General features: G+C 42.3%; 1 protein-coding gene across 1 annotated transcript in view; it reads left to right on the top strand.

Moving 5' to 3' along the window:
* SLC29A3 (solute carrier family 29 member 3) overlaps nt 1–19930 on the top strand; it is a 35477-nt gene that overhangs the window by 7601 nt on the left and 7946 nt on the right. The window contains exons 2-4 of the mRNA XM_019538643.1: nt 403–758; nt 15445–15527; nt 19233–19459. Coding sequence (XP_019394188.1) covers nt 403–758; nt 15445–15527; nt 19233–19459 — 666 coding nt within the window. The remainder of the gene's footprint in view (nt 1–402; nt 759–15444; nt 15528–19232; nt 19460–19930) is intronic.

Below are 19930 nucleotides of genomic sequence, written 5' to 3'. Positions count from 1 at the left end.
CCCGGCGCGGGAGGCCCGAGCACGGCCCGGCCCGGCAGTGCGAGGTGCCCCCTGCGCCTCTGCCCTGAGGCCGCAGGACCAGGTGCAGGTGTCGGTCCCTCCCGGCCCGGTCCTGATCCCCGCGCTCAGCTTCCCCTCTTTTTGCCCGATTAAAATGCTAGAGCAGGTCCTGTGTGGCAAAGCCCCCGCAAGCCTCTGCGTTGAACCTCTGCGCGCCTGTTTGCCACCCGCCGGGTTTCCTGGTGGCGCCCCGGGAGGTGCTGATGTTGCGGGGTCCCCTGGCAGGGGTCTGGGCCCCCTGGCTGCGGCAGCCGGGTGGGAATCGCGGCTTTGGAGGGCTTCCTCTAGCAGGCCGGAAACGCCTGCTGGGTGTTGCTGTGCTTTCTGAGATAGTCCGGTGAGATGGTGGGAGCCTTGCTATTGCTTTTAATGCAGGCATCATCTTTTTTTCCTTCCCTCTGAAAGTGGCGCTTCATTCAGAAGATGGTGAAGACAGATTTCAACACAGTGCTAATTCCCTGTACAAACCAGCATCTCCTCAAGAAGAGGAGCCTTTGCTGGAAGAGCTGCCAGGGAACAGATACAGTAGGCCAAAGCCTAGTGATCGCTTCAACATTGCCTACATTATTTTCTTCATCCTGGGCACTGGCTCTCTGCTGCCTTGGAACTTTTTCATCACAGCAAAACAATACTGGATGTACAAACTACAGAACTGCTCGGCCCAGGCCGCAGAGGGGCAGGGAATCTCTGATCTCCGTGTGAGTATGACGGCTTCTCTCTAACACTGGTCTCAGTCATCGAGTTGAACATGACTGGGATCACGTGATTGTGTTTTAATTGTAGTGATGACAAACAGGAGTACTAGACATTGGGGCTGAGGAAGCTGGCTTCTGCTTTCAGGTTAAGTGACAGTTTTATTCTCTAGAATGGGATTAAGACTCACCCAGAATTTGGGAGGAGCAATAGCTGCTCCTCAGAACTAGCTGTTTTCATTATAAAGCAGATGTCTTCCCTTTCTCTCCTCTGGCCTGTCCTCGCAGTAGAAAAGTGAATCTCCCTGGAATTTTGCAAATTGCATCTTTTGAGATTGTTCATTGGGGAACAAAGAAAAGCTTTCGAGTTGTGGTCTAAAAATGTTCTGAATATCCTTTATGAAAAGTTTTCTTATTTTTACAGAAAATTTCTATTTCAAGATATCCTTCTCTAATAAGGCCTAGTAATATAATCTCTGTGCACAGCTACAGGTGCATAGTGTAGATTCAGTTCCCAGTATGGTTTTACTGGTGTTAGCAAAACAGACTGTATGCCATAGGAAAGTGGTTTTCAACCTTTTGGCCCTGTAGGTGAGGTGGGTGGCACGGAGTGTGTGTGTGGACTGGATCAAGTCATCTGTAGGCCAAATAAGGACCTGGGGTTTAGCACCACCTCCTGTGCTCCAGGATTAGGTCCCAGGGTCTGACACCCCTCCCTCCCCACATGCTAGGATTGGGCCCTGAGGACTGGTGCCACCCCCACCTGGCTCTGCGTGCTGGGATTGGATGCTGGATCCAGTGTGCAGGGCTGTGGGCTCCCCATGATTTCAGTAGCTTGGCACTGGGGATGTAGTTCCACTGCTCTCCTGCTGCTAAATTTCCAGTCCCATTGGGAGCCCCGCAGTTCTAAAGAAATGGCCCTGCAGTTTGGATCTGGCCGCTCAGCTGGAGGTTGAGCACCACTGCCATAGAATAACTATCCTCCTATAACTATTTTCAGACCTTTCAATTTTTTAAGGTGCAGAATTATTGCAAAACAGCTGTCATGTAATTTTGATTGTTGTCTTGATTCCAGTAAAATACACTTTAAGCCTTAACTCTATGTCTCTTCTCTTTTTTTTTTTTCAAACTATGTCCTTTAATCATAAATATCTCTTAACTAAACAGAGTTGACTAGGTGCTCCACTGGGCATCCAAAAGCTCACATCACAAATTCAAATAGCTGGTGACATTTGTTGGAACGGGAGTTAGACACTTTATTGCTCCATTTCCCCCTCAAAGTGAACTTTCATTCCTCTGTAGTTTCCTTATATGATGCCTTCCAAAGGACAGTTCAGTCCATAATCAAATCCAACTCTAATGATACTATATTCAGGTACCATTATTTGTTTCAGTATATGGACCCTCGTCAATAGTTGCTGCTTCTGAGCCTAGTTTCCTTGTGGAGATGTGTGGCATGTGCATGTGTACAACTGACCTCTCCCTGCTTTGGTCCAAGAAACCAATTCTCACAAGTAACATCCCATTCTCAGATATAAGCTTGCTGGCCATTCTGTTAGATTAGAGTAGAGGTTGTCAGGGGTACTTGGAAAGGGGCTATAGGGTACGTGCAGGCAGGTAGGGATGGAGCGCTGCCACCCACCACCCCATGCCGCCACTTCCTAGCAGCAGGCCTGAAGTGGGGGTTGGGGTGGGGGGGGGAGTGAGGACAGTGGCTCCCCTCTGTAGGCTACACAGGCACCAGCTCGATGCAGCAGAAGGGAGGTTGCGTAAAGCAGCTGCTGTTGCATCCACCACCCTGCACTGCTGCTGTCGCTGTGTGCAAGGCCAGACTCCACATCCAGCCCCACCCCCCTCTGTGTCTGGTTACCACCACCTACCGCACTCCACAGCCGGCCACCACTGCTACCCCGTGTCCATCCATCTTGTCATTGTCCCGTCTTGCCCCCCCCGCACTTCACCAGAAGTGTATCCAGAAGGGATACGCTCCTTAAAATAATGGTTGAAAACCCTTGGATAAAGAGAATGCATGGAAAGATGATTTGTGGTGTCAGAGAACCATAGCAAAAGTAATGCTGAGCTTGAGAAAAAAGACATAGTGGAATTAAAGAGTAAAGTTCTTGCTCCTCCTAAATTGCAGAATTGCATATTCTGGTGGCGACCTCATTCCTGCCACAAAATAATACCACTTCTGTTTTAATTTGGAAGCATCCCTGCAGTAGCGGCCTTAGGGGAGAGCAAACCAAGTGACTGCCTAGGGCCCCACGCTTTAGGGGAGCCAATTTTTTTGGGGGGGGGGTGAAGCTTTTCCAAGGAAGTGGCTCTATTTCCATTTTAACACTCGACTAGTTATCTAATTCCCCCAAAGAGTATTAAAAAGATCCACAATGCAACTGTGGTGGGTTAATATTTACCTGAGTACCTACCTCTAAGGGTTCCCAAATGACTCTCTTGCCTAGGGCCCCAACAACCCTAAGGCTACCACTGATCTCTGTAAAAGGCATTGGTTGCATGGGAGGGGAACCAAACTCTGGTGAAAGCAGTTTCTGTTAAATGTAGCAGTTTCATTGTTAGATATGCATATCTTCAGTATGCCAAAGTTAGCCAGGCCCTCTGCCTTTCTCAGCTGAACTTCATCAGATAAAATTACCAGCTGCACTGAATTGGAGTTGGGAGGTGGATTTTGTGGAAGTTGATACACTGTATAACTTCTGGTCATACTCAAAATAGACACTTGATTGTTAGTTTGGTTATATTGCGTGTTTTACTGTGCACAGTGTCTGTCTGCTTTGCCAGAGGCAAGTTAAACAGTATAGCTCCGCTGAGAGGCGTTGTACCTGTTTTCAGCATCTCCCCTGTATGTATCTGGTGATGAAGCATGTACATTAGAGGCAAAAGAAGTCACAACAGCAGGATTCAGCAAGTGCCAATCACAGCAGGGCTTTTGTGAAGCAAAGCTTTTTCTAGAGCATGTCATTTAGAATTCTGCAGGACATCTACAAAGCTTTACATCTTTTTCTTCCAAATGCTGTCAGGTGTATCTGTAATACCTGCTGCAGGAGTAACCGTCTGGCTTTTGGAAGACAAGATGAGAAACTTGTCACCTCTAAATTCATGGTCTAAGCAGTCAGAAGCAACCTTGCCAATGGAAGAGGTAGACTAATTGTTTCTGTGTTTCACACACAATTTCGTCTCATTTTTTTGTGTCTTCTAGTTTTTATTGGATTCTTGATTTTTCTTGCCTCTTTTCCGTGCCCCACCCCCCCAGCTCCTTGGTTAAACACAAACACACCTGTTTTCACAGGCACATCCAGTAAAATCATTTGCTTATGTAAAAGAATACTGCTTTTAGTGTTTTTTCCCAAATCCTGTATTAGCAAGAAAAGCATCCCTGGGACAGAGCATTCCTGATTCAGTATGAATGTCCCCTTAGTCCACCTATTGTACTATGACTTGGAACAGTTTGGGAACTCTTAGAATGAATGTATTCTGCCTTTACATGAGTCCTTCAAATAGAAAATTCATTTCTATCTGTACTCTAGCCTTGCTGTCTATCTCTAATTGTCTTTCAGGCATAATGATTTACATGCTTTCCATCCCAGGGGGGCACAAAGCACAACACAGACTTAAGAAACAGAAGTAAAAATTATGCATTGGGATTCCCATACATTGGGTGGTAAAAATCCCTACATTTAAATTTAAGTTGTTGCACATTGTATGCATAAGAATCCTGTGCACCAGTTTGAAAGGTATTATAAACCTCCTTCTTCAAAGATGTTGAAAGCATGTGGGAAATTTGAGTTGGTCAGACTATGACAGAAGGCTGAAATTTGGCCAGATTGTTGAATTACCATCCCCAGGACTTTAAATTCTGTCTATAAGGTGTTGTCATGTCAAATAAAGATTGACATATCAGAAGCCAAATGTGGGGACAAAGACAAGTTAAAATGGAAACTATCAGCAACATAAATAACTTTGGGGCTTGCTGTACTGATTATAGTATACCTTGCATTTTTCTCCTTTTAAGAACTTTCTTGTTTGAATTTCAGGGAAGCTACCACAGAATATGAAGTGATCCGAGATAACTTAAATGTGAAAAAAAAGCTATTACTTCTATCCAGCCTCTTCCTTACCCAAGCAATTAAAACCTTAATCTAGACTTTCGTCATATCCTGCCAAACCCTTCCCCTCTGCCTCTCCCCTCTGACTCGCCTCATCCCATCCTGAACCTCAAAAAGCACAGCTGCTGAGATCATCTTCCCTAGCCATTGCTCTGAATGTTTCATCCCCGTCCCTTTCTTCAGGTCACTGTGTTATGTATCTTCCTGTTTTCCATCATATCACATCATTCATTCATACGTCTCATTTTTTAACTTTTGAGGCTCTTCTCAATTTTGCTTTTCCATGTCTTTATCCCAATGGTATGCTTGCTTCTGTAGTGCCGATTTTGAATGCTCATGTCATGCTTTCATGCATGGATTATTCTTGTTAAATTGATTATGAAGTCACTGCCCACTTGAAAATGCACTATTTCCATGTGGCCTAATGTTGGCTAGGCTGTGGGGCAGTTGGGAGTGGAACCGTGAATCTTCATATTGTTCAAAATCATCCTACTGTACGTTTACCTAGTTTGTGTAAATGCTTGTTGTAATTAGTCTTATCCAAACCACTTCTTTCACTTCCTGTTGCCTTCTCCGCAGTTGTTAAATGTCTTTGTTTCAAATTTAAGCCCTCATTCCACATGATCTGTGCGCCAGAGACCTCCTTGATGTCAGTGAAAAGCTATGATGACATAAGCTTACAATCAGATCCAAAAATAACACCAGCGTTTGTGCCATAGTTTCCCCATGGTGGCACCCTCATTCTCAGATCCGTTTACTTTAAAGGACTCTATGCCTGCTTCTTACTGAAAAAGGACAGAGGGGAGAAAATACTGCCATTTTTTAGCAGAGGGAAGCACTCATATAATTTCAATGGGGAAGGGAGGCGTCATACCAATACCTGCATTATGCAGATAAAGTTATGCTCCTGTAAATGAGATTGCAGGATCAGAGGCCTTGGTTGGTAAACTCTCTGGGGCAGGGACTGGTTCTTGCTATGTACAAGTATGACATCTAGAACACTGGGCTCAGGCATATCAGCTTGCATTTTTCTAAGCAGAATTCCATTCCTTTATCTTCTCTCCATGCTTCTGATCTACAGGCCCTCTTGTAGTTCCTCTCCTTGGCGGTATTTGTGTCGTCTCCCAATTCAGCGTCACGTGAATTTCATCAGTGTGCTCCTTAACATGCCTTGATACTTCTGTTAATTACTCATTATGTTAAGAAAAAAATAGATCTAACTTGATCCCTCAGGTACCTCAGTGTATACCTCTTCCCAACTTGACGCACATCTGTTTAATAATTACCCTTTGACTGTAGTCACCTAACCAGGTTTCATTTCACATGACAGATGCTATTTGAGCCAAGCCAAATGATTTTTTGAAGTGAAATGCATATTGTTATATGTTGCTTCTACTTCCCTTTATTTGCTCCAGAGTTGGCTACTATTTTCCCACATTGGGCTCTAGCACTTGCAGCAATTTTTGAGGGAAAAGAGCCTGAAAGAGCTTGCATAAGTGAGACATTTTAGAAAGCAGGAGAAACACTGCACAGAATTTTTCACCTAAATATGGAATCTGCTTTGGAATACTCACCCTTTTGTATTGCCTGTCTTCCTTTTTGGGGTAGGATAACATTTCTCCTAAACCATTTCACCTTCTTTGCTACTTTCTAAAACAAGGTTCATCATCTGGCTTTCCCGAGAGAACTGCCAGTCTCAGTTGAAATGACTGTCTCTCCTAACAATAACTTAGTCTGAATGAGAGGCACTTTGTGGCAAGCCCAAATGCCCTGGTTATCAACAAAACAGATACAACACAGGCAAAAGCAGCACAAACTTCCACAATCTGTACCCCTCCTTAACATCAGATTTTTTCCCTTGGGTCAGAGGAACCAGCACTTGAGGGCAATCCACACTGTGCAGTCCTGGAATAATAACATTCCATCTATCTTTGGGTCATAGGAAAGTAGGGTTGGAAGGAACCTCATAGGGTCATCTAGTCCAGCCCCCCGCTCGAGGCAGGATCATCCCTGACTAAACTGTCCCAACCATTTGTCTAACGTACTTTCAAAAGTTTCCAAGCATGGACGTTTGACAGCTTCTTCAAGTAGCCTGTTCCAATTCCTGGCCACCCTTGTAGTTAAAAAGTTTCTCCTAATCTCCAGCCTAAATTTCCCCTGCTGTAGCTTCAGGCCATTGTCCCTAGTTCTGTTCCCTACAGCTACAGAGAAAAGCCCATCTCCATCCCCTGTAATCTCCCTTCAGGTATTTGAAGACTGTTATCAAATCCACTCCCCTCAGGCATTAATAACCCTAGTTCTCTCAGCCTTTCTTCATAAATCTTGCTACTCAGATTCACAGAAGTTTAGGGCTGGAAGGGACCTCATGGTCCAGCCCCCTTGCACTGGGGGGAAAAGATTGCTGGGGTCAAATAACCCCAACAAGGTGTGTGCATCTAGTCTCCTTTTGAAGATGCCCCTGATCATTTTTGTTGCTCTGTGCTGGGCTCTTTCCATACTCGCCACAATCTCCTTGAAGTGTAGGACCCAAAACTGGACATAGTACTCCAGGTGAGGCCTCACCAATGCTGAATAGAGTGGAAGAATTATTTCCGTTGATATGCAAGTGACACTGCTGTTAATACAACGGAGGGTACTGCTGGCCTTTATTGTAACAACAACATACTGTTGGCTTGTATTCAGTTTATGGTCCACTGCAGCTCCCAGGTCCTTCTCTGCATTACTGCCATCTAGCTAGTTGTTCCCCAGTTTGTATTTGTGTCTGCAGTTATTCTGTCCCAGGTACAGGACTTTGCACTTATCCTGCCTGTAGGACATGTCTCTTAACAGATCCAGGTTCTGTGGGAGGGAGGTCTCCACCTTATGGAAGCATGAGCCAGGATTTTCAAAGCTTAGTTGCCCTAAATTGGATTTCTAACTTTGCATCTAGGCACTATACCCCTCTATCTTTGCCTGTGAAGGAGCAATTTGGGGTTTAGGTTTTTGTTTTGTTTTTTTATTGGATATCTGCACATTAGGAAACATCCTGAAATCACCAAGTCCATTACACATGCCTTTAAATAGTCCTGAGTTGGAGTATTTGGTCACTCTTCCCAAGGGAATTAAAATGGTAACTTTAAGGTTCTTGTTGCTTGCTTATTTAAATTTCTGCCCAGTGCCATTCATAGCATCCTCAGTAAGGTTCTCTGCGGAGGCTTCCTTGCCAGCAGAAGATACTGTTATAGAGACCCCTTTTTGGAGAGCTATTTTTCTGGAAAGCAAGGAGGCCATGGGAGGGAAAAGCGAGTTTTTTGTTTTTTTTTCATTAAACTTTGGCTTTCTTGTGGGAAGTAAATGAGAAAATGCTCACATTTTATTCCTAAAAACTGTTTCATGGCAGTTTTAAGGATCTCACTGTGTCCCTAATTGGAGAGACACTGCCACTGCTTAATCTGAAGATTGGAATTTTTATTTTTTCTTGGTTTGTCCTTTTCCATGTAGAATTTGAGAGTGCTATCCTCACCCTTCTGTATTCCATGGCATAGTGGTATTTGTTTTACTTCCTTGACAGTGTACCAACATTGAAGTTCACATCCTACCTAAAGGCATTAAAATATTGGCATAAGAAAACGCTCCATTTTTGGAACATCTTTGCAGTGGAAAAATGGGATTCAAGCCTGCAGAAATTCAGTCCATTTGGGACCACAGGAACATGAAGCATCCTGCTTCTTCTGCAGCAAATATTCTGCCTTTCCAGTGGAATATGAACCTGTTCTTTGATAATTGGGATAGCAATCAGATAACTGGGATAGCAATCAGCTTCATCCTCCGCTAAGTCAACTTGAGTGTTAACATATACAGTCCAAATCTAGTTTCCAGAGAAGGAAGCACTGTCATTAGTTTTAGTCGGCTATGGTCCTGCAGTGATGAGAAGTTCTCTCTGGGATAACAAGGGGTTACTGTCTTTTCACCCTGGGACTTCAGAGGCACTTGGGTGCTGCAGTGATTGGTATTCTGGAAATGCCAATAAGTAAATAAATTACTATCCAGTCACTTGGTACTGGCTCTCCTCAAATTCAACCCCAAATCCTGTGCGCTCATTCTTGCAGCACTTCAAGATGTATTGCAGCAATTTATGGGACTCTTTTGACATCAGAAGGGGACCATTTGTAAAATGGTTGAGTGAATCTACCTCAGCAGAAGCCCATGTAAAAGGAAGGGGAGCAAATGTGCTACCCCACAACAGTGGTTGGTAACCTTTTCGGCATTACAACTTTCATGACAAACAGTGATGCTAAACTTTAAAAGTGGCAGAAAAATACTTCAGTCTGTTCTAATGGAAATCTAGGTTGTGGCTTTTAGATAAATTTCATTTTAGCTTTAAAAAACTCCTTGCATGGTAAACATTTCAGTACCTTAGGCTCATTAAATAACAAAGCCCTGGAGATCAGGATGATGTGCTCCATCATAGTTAGCTAGAAGCTCATGGATGACCGACTTATTTATGTGGGTGAGGTTTCTATGTATTCTTATGCAAACGGAAATAACTAGGGTCAGATGACTGCAATATAGTTGCTGATGGCTAGATAACCACACAGCAGGAGGGGTTGGAAACTAATTTGAACACAGAGTGGGGTTTTGAAAAGCTCTGGAATAATTTAGGGCACAGGTCCCATTTATCTGGGCACCTAATTGATTTCCAGGGGGACAAATGAATGGGCTTGTTGCTTCTCAGTCACTTTCAAAAATACCACTTGAAGAGAATTTTACTGCCTGTGAAAAGTGCTAGCTTTCCAGACCTGCAAAACAAAATCCTGTCTGCAGAACAGGTGGTGGGTGTGTGGTTGACAGCAATGTAGACTTCCCATGGTGCCCTCACCTCTGTGCCCTCTTCATGACTCAGAGGAAATATCTTTAGGTATGGAAATAGTAGTCCAGTCTCCTGGGCCATTCTGTTCTTGCACTGCTTCTGTTACTATAAGGGATGATGCTGTGTATTTTCTCATGCTGTAGACGCTTATTAACTATGATCTTTGATGGAGACCACCAGACTTGCTCCACTGAATCTACCACCAGTCCTGAAATCCACAGTAATCTGCACTACAGACCTGAAGCCTTAACATTTAATCTATTTTATACATAGGATGTGGCCCTTAACAGCTCCAAGGGAAAGGGGATTGTCCTTATGGATACACGGGGCCAGGATTTTCAAAACCTGGTTGCCTCAAATTAGATTTTGTATCTAGGTACCTGATTCTCAGGAACACTAAGAACACAGCATCCCCTTTGGTTACTCTTGAGATGCAATAAAGAAAGTCATGTCCATTGAATTACAAGACACCAGAATTATGGGCTGGAGCTGAGCCAGTGACCCAGAGATAAAAGGTTCTGTATTATATTAGTGTAGTGTGCTGTTAATTGTAGTGCTTTGCATCTGAGGATTTCAAAGCACAAAGAGAAATAAGGCTATTGTTTTCCCTGTTTTATAGACAAAAGGGCTGCGGCAAAGGAAGTTAAATGACATGCTCAGAGATTACTGGGAGAAATGGGAGTAGCCCTTCCTTGACTCCTGTCCTGAGCTTTAACCAAGCCATTCATGTTATTTATTGTGTTGTCCTTTTCTATGTTTAAAGCTGAAAGGACTCTGCTTCTGGTCACTCTGAATCGTCCTGTGAGGCAAATGGCATGGGGTTGACTCCCCTGCTGCAGGATCTTAGAGCATTGTCTGCTTTGGAGCTGTACTGCCCAGCCATTTTGGAGCAGGTAGGGGGTGCTACCCCCATAGAGTGATCAGGAGCAGAACTCTAGTATCAAAAGATGCGCTTGCAACTGCAAAGTATTCTTGGCTCCAACCTGCTCACTGCTGCTAATTTCATGCCCTGTGATCCAGGTAACGCTCTAGTGCCTTGAGCTGCCACCCTGGGCCTGAATTGCTTTTCTAGCCCAGCAGGAGCCCAGCTGCCTCTGCTGCTGAGTTTAGGCTATAGCTGAATAAAATCTACTTTGCAAAAGCATCTTGGCAGAGTCTGCTGAAGCCAGTGACTAATTTGCTACTGTGATGTTTAGGGTTTTTTTTCTAAAGTACCCAGTATGCTGCTTGAATAATATTACATATACGCAGCGATCACAGTATTGTGTTTGAAGATGCTTCAGTTCATATTGGGTCGTCCCCTCCATTTATAAACCTCAGTTTTTATGGATTCAGAATGCCAATGATGGAACTCCTTCTGGGTTGATGCATAGTACATGGGAGATTGGATGAGAGGCATTTTATTTTCCTCCCCCCTTCTGTAAATGTGATTGAAATCAGCCCAGCTGGCCACTTGGCATTCTCATTTCATTTGGAGAAGAAAAAGCTTGTTTTGTGCTGCATACGTAGTCATTACATCACAGTGTAGAGAGGTGATAGTTCCTCTCTCTGTGTTTCTGCTGAAACTATGCCTGGAATATCACATATAGCTCAGACAGAGCAAAACTCAAGAGTTCAGAAACAAATAATTGGGAGGCTTCTGAGAAAAGCATAAGAACTAAGTGCATACAGAGTAATTGTAAAATACTAAGAGGGAAGATAATTTGGGGACTAAAAAGAAGTCTGCAAATATGAAATCTATGAAATATAGGAAGGGTGTAAACTTTAAGTATGGAGAAAATTTATTATTTGATATGGAGGAAGTGATTTTAGGTGGAATCAACAAGATGAAATTCAGTAAAGGAAGATATTGGGCTAATGCTGGGACATGGAAACTGAGAGTTTTATAACAGCAAAGTTTAAAAGTCTAGGAAATAGTCCTCAGTGGAAAGTCATGTAAGCTCCATCCTTGAAGATATTTAAAGCTAAGCTGAGCAGCACACTAGCAAACATTCTGTGAAGAGAAGTCCAAGGACTAGATGACATAAAGCTGTAGGTCTTTTCTTTCTCTGACTTATATGATGCTAAAATTTACTGTAGTATACTATCAGGTTTACAGGAGCATGATCAACTTAAACAGCTCAGTTTTGCTAATAATGCACATCAGATTATTCCAAGTGCAACCACTTTAAGAATACAGTTCATAATACTTGCTGATGTCTATACCATGCTTGTTTTTCTTGTCTCATTTGACACAAACAACAGCAAGAAAGTCATTTTCAAGTTTCAGTGCATAGGACTTTATCCAGTGGGCCATAAAACTTTTAAAAGTGACTGAGTCAGATTCCTAGTAGCTTAGATACCTTTGAAAAAATGTTTACTGAGGGTGTGTTTTAATTTAAAGCAAATGAGCACTTCCTTGCAGTGTTAAATACCAACTTTTTTTCTTGAATTTTTAAAAAATGTGTAAACATTTCTGTTGGTCTGAAGATATTTGAAGGTCTGTTTCCACAAAATTTAATCTGGGCATGATTATTTTTGGTGACAGTAAAAGCCTCTGAAATAATTCTGTGATCAAGAATCTGACTTTTAACAACTGAGTTTACATTGTGCTTTTTAGTTGTACTGTCTTTTATTGCATTCTTTTTCCCCCCACAGCTTTGTATGTCTGGATAGTAGATGCACATATTTGTCTGTTTGGGTATGTAGGAACTTTTATGCCTGATGATTAGATTCTTTGTTACTTTATACTAAAAATCTTAACTGGGAAGGATAACTGATTCACAAAGGTTTTAAACAGGCAGAAATAAGGAACATTGCAGGTAAAGAGAAAGCATGCCAAATGTCTTCTAATTCCTGTCACCATACTTTTGCACAGGTAACAATGGGTTACATAACCATTACCCATGTATACAATATACTTGCACATAAAATGGCCTACATATCAGTCTGCCTAATAGCTGAGGCACCAAAGCTAGCACAAATAAAGCAATCATTCTCCATTCTAAATAGAGGAAAATAAAGATATCTGCGTATTTAACAGCATAATAATACATAAAATGAATTCTGAATATAAATGCTGGTCTGTGATGTTGGTGCAAAATGATTGCCTTCACTATAGTTATTGTTTTCTGTGTCCCTCATTTGACAGCAGAGCCCCATGTGACCTTTGCATAAGCCACCCTTGTGAATATTGACTGAAATTTCAATCATGCTTGTCAGATGATAAATGAGCACATAGAGTAAATGTACATTAGTATTCTAGTTTTTGTCCCTTTCGTATATGCTGTGTGTATGCACGCTTAGGTTCTGAGTACCTGGTTCTGAGCTCCAGATTTCTTCTTACATTGTTGACTGGAAGGTCCAAATGAGTGCAAGGAAGAGGAGGAAGGCTTGAATAATCATTGCAAATTTTGTTTTGGTCGTTATATAATGACGACAATGTTTTATGGGTGGGTAAAGGTGAGACATTGGGGGTCTTAAAGTCTTAGATCTAAGATTTTTCATTGTAGGTCTAAGATGAAACAGAAAATCTGTTTCCAAACAAAAGCTGTTTTGGAACCTGGATTAGTTTCTCTTGCTTCCATCACATCACATGTTGGGTGTTATCCAGCCCCCTCTCCAACCTTCCCCTTGAAGCTGAGACACTACACCTTGTATTTAATGCTTATTGGGCAGAAAACAGAGGGGAATTCTGCCCCATCAGGAGCACAGTTCCAAGCTAGAACCAGGGACAGCAAGCAGCCTTCTTACTGATCCACACACCCTCTAACTGTTCTCTTCCTCTTGGCCCCACATCCCTCACTCATGGCTGCCCAGGAGACCTGTTTCAAGGGCCTCCTCCCTGGTGAGGGATCTGGATAATGCCTATCCTGTAGTCTGATGGTTACAGCACTGTGCTAGGAAGCAGGAGAAGTAGAGTCAAACCTTTCCTGAGTGAGGGGGACCTAAAACTTGAGTCTCCGAAGGAGAAATATGTTTAAGAGGTTGAAGACCTCGGACACTATGGTAATGTAGGCTGTATAAGTACATTGGATAAATGTCAGACTACTGCTGAGATGAATGTATGTCCTGTCTCTGGGGGTCAGTGTGGATAGGTGCTATTCTGCTGGCAGTAACCATCTTCTGATATAATGGCAAACAAATATTCTTTGGTGTTGAGAGAAAAATAGGTATGTACATAGCATAGTTTTTGCTGAAGATACTAAGGGCTCAGATAATGAGGGAGTCCCTCTGCTTTAGGAAAAGGGAGAAGAAAGAGTGGGAAAGCAGAGGTCCTGCTGGAATCATAAAAAGTGTTTAATGGGGTATCATTGTTAGCAGCTCAAATATTACTGTACTGCAATGGGAATGTAGGAGTTCTCACACTGTATCAGACTGGTGGTCCATCTAATCCTGTGACTTGTTGCTGACTGTAGTCTGTGCCAGATGTTTTAGCTGAAGATGCAAGAAGGTCTGTTGTAAATATGGGGATAAATGACCCTATGGAAATTTCCTCCTAAACTGCAGCAGGTTGAGGTTGTCTTAAGCCCTGAAGCATAAAGGTTTTTATCTTTTCCAAAATCTTTAATTTTTTTTGTTTATTCCTATAACTGGTTATTTGTGCTGTCCATGTACATTTCTCATCATTTTCTGAATTCCAAAGTTCTCGGCCTCGGTGGTGTTTTGTAGCTGTGAGTTCCAAGGGCTCATGGTATGTTATGTGAAAAAATGTTTTTCTTTTTTTGTTTCAATTTGCCACCTGCCAACTTCACAGACTGTCCCCGTGCTTTTCTAATTTAAGAAGTGAAAAGAAGTTTCCAATTTACTGTCACTGTGCAACTTACCAGTTTATAAAATGTTTTATAACATACACTAGGGTAGAAAGAGGCCAGAATGTGCTTGGTAGATGAATTTCACACAGTCGTAGAAAAAATGGAGGGGATTTTTTTGCAAATCACAAACTTTGTTGGCAGCAAAAAGTAATGAGGTAGGGGGTTTGTACCACAGCAGCCAGTGTCTGGCCCACTACTGTTTGGAATGCAGGGTCTAGCCTGGCCACTACGGACTTGGTTTGGATGCACAGTAGCTTGGCAATCACTTGAGTTGTTCTGGAGTTAGCCAGTCTGGATTAAAGACCATAAATGGGTTTATTGCTTCTGTTCTCTTTCAGCCATTGGTAAAACTCTCCCTTGATCAGCAAGAAAAAAATACAGAACCACTCTCCTGTTTCCTGACTTGCTGTTTCACTTACTGGTTGTTGATATTTGTGAATAAGTTTCCACATGGCCCATTCCATAGTAAGGTTATTATGGCTCCAAAGATGTGAATTTGGTTCTGACTTTGAATTTGTGCCAAAACCTATTCCATTGACCAGGCTATAAATGGGTACCTGTCATTTGGGCTGGAGAGTCAAAGGCAACTGGATGTCACTCCGTCATGTGCCATTGGCTGCAGAAACTGGTGTGTACTCCCCATACTAGCCCAGTGGGCCCCAAGTCTTTTTACTTGCAATATATATTCCCAGTAGCCTAGAAATAATTTGGGGTAGCCAAAAGAGTCGTTATGTAAAACGAGCAACGCAAGTATAGTAGCAGTAAATTTGGCAACTTGTTCCTCAAAGTCTGTAATGCTTTTTGCAGTCTTATGTTGCTAAGGTGGCTGGCAGCTTGATTGGCTTGTGGTAGTAGTAGCAGGCTTCTGGAGTAACTCGTTTCCTCTCATTTCTGATTTTGCTTTTAAACTCCTTTCACACTTTTTGCAGGACTTTTTTGAAAGTTACATTTCCATTGCTTCGACTGTGCCTTCAGTACTTTGCCTGATTGGAAACTTCCTGCTAGTCAACAGGTAAGTACTGTTATATTTCCCATCTAGAATGCATTAACTGCTACCATTTCAAGGCTCACCTGCTGCCCTTGCAGCCCACATTACTCCACTCCTTTCTCTAGTCTTCCTTGTTAGCACAGCAGTAGGCTCTAAGACAAGCTGAAACACCTGACGGGGAAATGCATGTAACTAGAGAAAAAATGTTAGCTAAACTTCTTAAGGAATAGACTTGCGCCATTGTTTTTTCTCCACTCTGAAGCTCATTCAAGACCCATTGTTAGGGATTAGGGCAGGCATAAATACACTTTCTGTGCACAAACTCCTACCTATATATATTCTCCTGTGTGTGATGCTGGTAGTTTTTCAGATAAATAAAATCCTATCAAAGGTCCTATACAATACAAAGTCCCTTCTTAAATTTCTTGTAACATCTGTGTTCTAAATTCTACTCAGTTTGTACATGAGGTCCAGGAATCAGTAATTAAGATACATGATGGATTTATATGTTTAGTTTTTTTTCTACAAGTAGATAGTTCTATAATAGTAATTATACCTATTGCAAGTTAGCCATTGCATAAAATTCCCTGTATGCAAACAAAGTTCAGTGAAAGCAGCAGTATAACAGTAGATGGGTGAGTGAGGCACAAGTCCTGGGTGCTGCCTAAGGAAGAGGATACCAGAGCTAGCAGGGCACCACACTCTCTTGTCCGCCATCTATCTCCTCCTACCTTCCCTGCAGTGGCTCTTGTTCCAGTGGCAAAGGGCCGAGCGGCCAGTCTCGCTGCCGTGGGAGAAGTCATCTTTTGTTGCTGCTGAACATTAGTGTTTTTCTGGATGCTCAACACGTCTGCAGCCAAAAAGGGAAGTAACGTTGCCCCTCCTTCCTCTACCTCACACGCATAGCAGCAGCCAACCTCTGCACTGTGTGCTATCACTGCCCAGGGTGCAGAACTGACCAGTTACACCTCTGAGTGAGTGAAAGGCTTCAGCTCGTTAGACAAGCTGGTCTATGTCCTTCTCTTACTACTTGGAGGATGAACTACTAATAGTCTCTCAGATCATGCTTTTCCAGGATCTGCCTGTATGGTAAACTGGCATGTAAATATTTTTTGTATGTCAAGTGAATTGCAAACAGGATTCAAGGGAAGGGAGTGGGAATGAATGCTCCTGTTGAATCCATTGACTAGTTTGCCCCCCGTCAGCAGAATCTGAGACACACTGGGAAGGCTTCTCCACCCACCAGGAGAAAATCTTTCGAAAGGAACTACAGCACTGCACATGCATTGACTCCCCGCTGACTGGCAACTATAGTTCTCTTTTCCATACCTGTGGTGTTTGCCTGTGTGCCAATCCCTTTTATCTGCCTTATTCTTCAAGTTCTAGCCACTGAAGTAAGAATGGATATTAGCCTGAAGATGATCCATATCAGTGCACAAAGGCAGGAGGTGAGAAAGTGTGCGTGCCTAGCATACTGCATGCAGACTGAGTGGGTACTATAATGTTCACGTTAATGCCATAGTAGCTAGTAGTGAAGTGCTGAATTCCTAGCAGAGATAACAACTGTGTACCTATATTTATAAATGGCATGCAAACAGGGAAAGGGAAGAAGGCAAAGGAGATCTTGAGAAAATAGCTCCTGTTTTTCTTGTGCATTCTCTCTTCTGCAAATGGATCCCTCTCACTGAACTATTATGTATTTAATGCGTTATGCTTAACTGTAGCATCTATCTTCTGTATATTTCATAGTCTTCTGACTAGCATGGCTACAATCAATAAGTGCTTTATTATGTTAAATTTTCAACATCATAAATACTCATGAGGCAGATTTACATTATGAAGACTTCTGAGCAAATTGGTTTCCCGTGGTTTAAATATCATGCAGGAGAGCTGATGGCTAGTATATGCTCCACCCTCATTAACACCCTCAGTGTTTTTGTGAGCTAGGCATTATGACTGATCTAAAATGGTGGCATTTAAGGGATTATGAAAGATTTTTCTTGTGCATCCTTTGGGGAATGCCACAGTGCTCTTCCTCCTTGCTTAGAGATTATAAATGTTATATTTTAATTGCTTAAAAAGAAAGTCCTTCATGCACAAAACCCACATTTCTCACTGTTCATTCTTGTCCCAGACATAAGTCAATAAGGCTGCAGTGTTTTTAACTTGGATAGCTGTGTGGCAAAATGAACCTTATCTGTGTTCCTTAGAAAATTTGCCTAACAGGGAATAGGCTTGTCTGTAATACAGGAAGTTATTCTCAAATTGCTATTCCTGACTAGTTGTTCTGGATTAACTATTCCAGTTTATATTTGGATACTCTTATTCCAGAATCAAGGGCTTTGTTTTGGTTTAATTGTAATCACAGCAGATTGAGCTAAACCAGAAGAAGGCACCCTCATTTCAGAATCATCCACATATGGAGTTAATCTAGAATAGCCATTCCACTTTAAATTTATATTTTACTTTATTCCAGATTAACCTTCATATGGAGACAAGTCCTACATTTTAGACCAAGAGGAGACAAGTCCTACATTTTAGACCAAGAGGAGAAAGGGAATGTATTTCACTGTTTCATCTTAGATTTTAGTTACTAGCTTAGCTTTCCTTTTCCTTGTTTTCTCCTTCACCCCCTTCTGCCCTGAAGGTGAGCCGATAAAGTCTTGTGTGTCTATAATAAGTAACCTTCCTGTTCAGGCAACTAATTATCTTGTAGTGACAAGCATGTGATTGCTTTTGCCCAGCCTGCAGTATTCCCCAAGCAGACTTTTATCGCTATTGTTGTTGCTGCATGTTGTTCTTGTGATGGGAATATCTTCTGATTTCTGCTAGAAATAGATATTTACAGCTTGGTTGGGTGTATAGACTTGCGGAGTGGAACAAGCTCTGACGTCAGCTGTGGAAATCATAAACTTGATATCAAAACACCATTTTAAAAAATTGTTATTTTTATTTGCCTTATTTTTCTTTGGTCCTTCCCAGCCCAGAAGAATTAGTTCACAGCAGCTTCTATTTTGACTCCATCTCTCTAGCCACTGGGCTTCCTCCTTTTCATTCTTATCTTATTTCCCAGTTGACTATCATTTCAGCAACCTGCCTTAATCAGAGACTTACCAGGCTGTTGCTCATGTTTCCAAAGAGACTGTAGTCAGCCCTCAAGTTCTCGTGTTGTGGTAGGGCATCAGCTTGAGGTTATATTCTCAAAGTCAGAGCTACACCCTTACAGACTGCATTTCAGCAGTGGTCAGTACCAGCACATGGCACCTGTCAGCTGCCTTAGAGTGGAGCTTGGGTTCTGAGGACTATTTAAAGCTTTTGAAATCAGAATTTGAAATGCTTGGATGGAAAGGGCTACAGAAACGCAAGGTTACAACATGTAATCGATTTTTATTTATTTATTTATTTTGTACTGGATTTGTTTTGGTGATGTTGAGGCTTTTAAAGATGAGATACTTAGGATGTAGTAGAACACTGCCAGTCTGTAAGAACTGTAGGGAGAGGAAGGGATGGTCTACTATTGTCTGTTTACTGGGTCTGTCTTATACTCTGTAGCTTTATAGCATTTAGTACAATAAGGAATTAGAGACTCTACCTGCTGGTCTAATAGAAGTAATAATAGCCAGATTTGGGGAATAAATTAGATGATGGCTTATTTTAGCAACACCTTCCCCCCCACCACCCCAAAAAAAATTAAAATCCTGTCTTAAACCATTATATTTTTTTCTTTAGGGTGTCTGCTACTGTCCGCATTCTCTCTTCCTTGGCTGTCATGCTGACTGTGTTCTTGGTGATCACCGTGCTGGTAAAAGTGGACACTTCTACCTGGACAGAGTTTTTTTTTGCCATAACCATAATTTGTGTGGTTATCATCAGCGCTGCCTCAACCATCTTCACGAGCAGCCTCTTTGGCCTGAGTGGTTGCTTCCCCATGAAGAATTCACAGGCCTTGATATCAGGTTAATTTCCCTCTGCTATCCAAAATGAAAGGGATAATAGTAAGTAAAGGATTTGCTCTGGCAATGGGACACTGCCCCGATGCTGTTTTCTGCAGTCCAGAGGAGCTTGGAATCTGCGTAGACGGGGTGTGGGACCCATGCTTTGCATCTTGGGGCACATAGCAGAGGGTTTTGCTATATCTTGCATTTAATCATGTGGTGATGAGTTCTGTGCATTGGCTGAGATAACAAAACCTTTTTCTTTTTAGAAACAATATCCATAGGCTGAAATAAAAGGAAGTTGCCAAGCAGGAAATGTGGCCAGTCACATGAACCTTACTCTTTAGTTTCTGTAGATATTTGAAAACTCCCATAATCTTATATTATGATGCAGTTGTTTTTTTCAAAACAGACAACGAAAAGTCCAACCCTTTGTTATATGTAGCCTATGGGTGAATTTTTCCTAAAGCAGTCAGTCACAGAATTGTAAAG

The sequence above is a fragment of the Crocodylus porosus genome, unplaced genomic scaffold (assembly GCF_001723895.1).
Source record: "Crocodylus porosus isolate Cpor-Errol unplaced genomic scaffold, CroPor_comp1, whole genome shotgun sequence".
Classification (NCBI taxonomy): domain Eukaryota; kingdom Metazoa; phylum Chordata; order Crocodylia; family Crocodylidae; genus Crocodylus; species Crocodylus porosus.
This window is presented reverse-complemented; position numbering and strand designations above follow the sequence as displayed.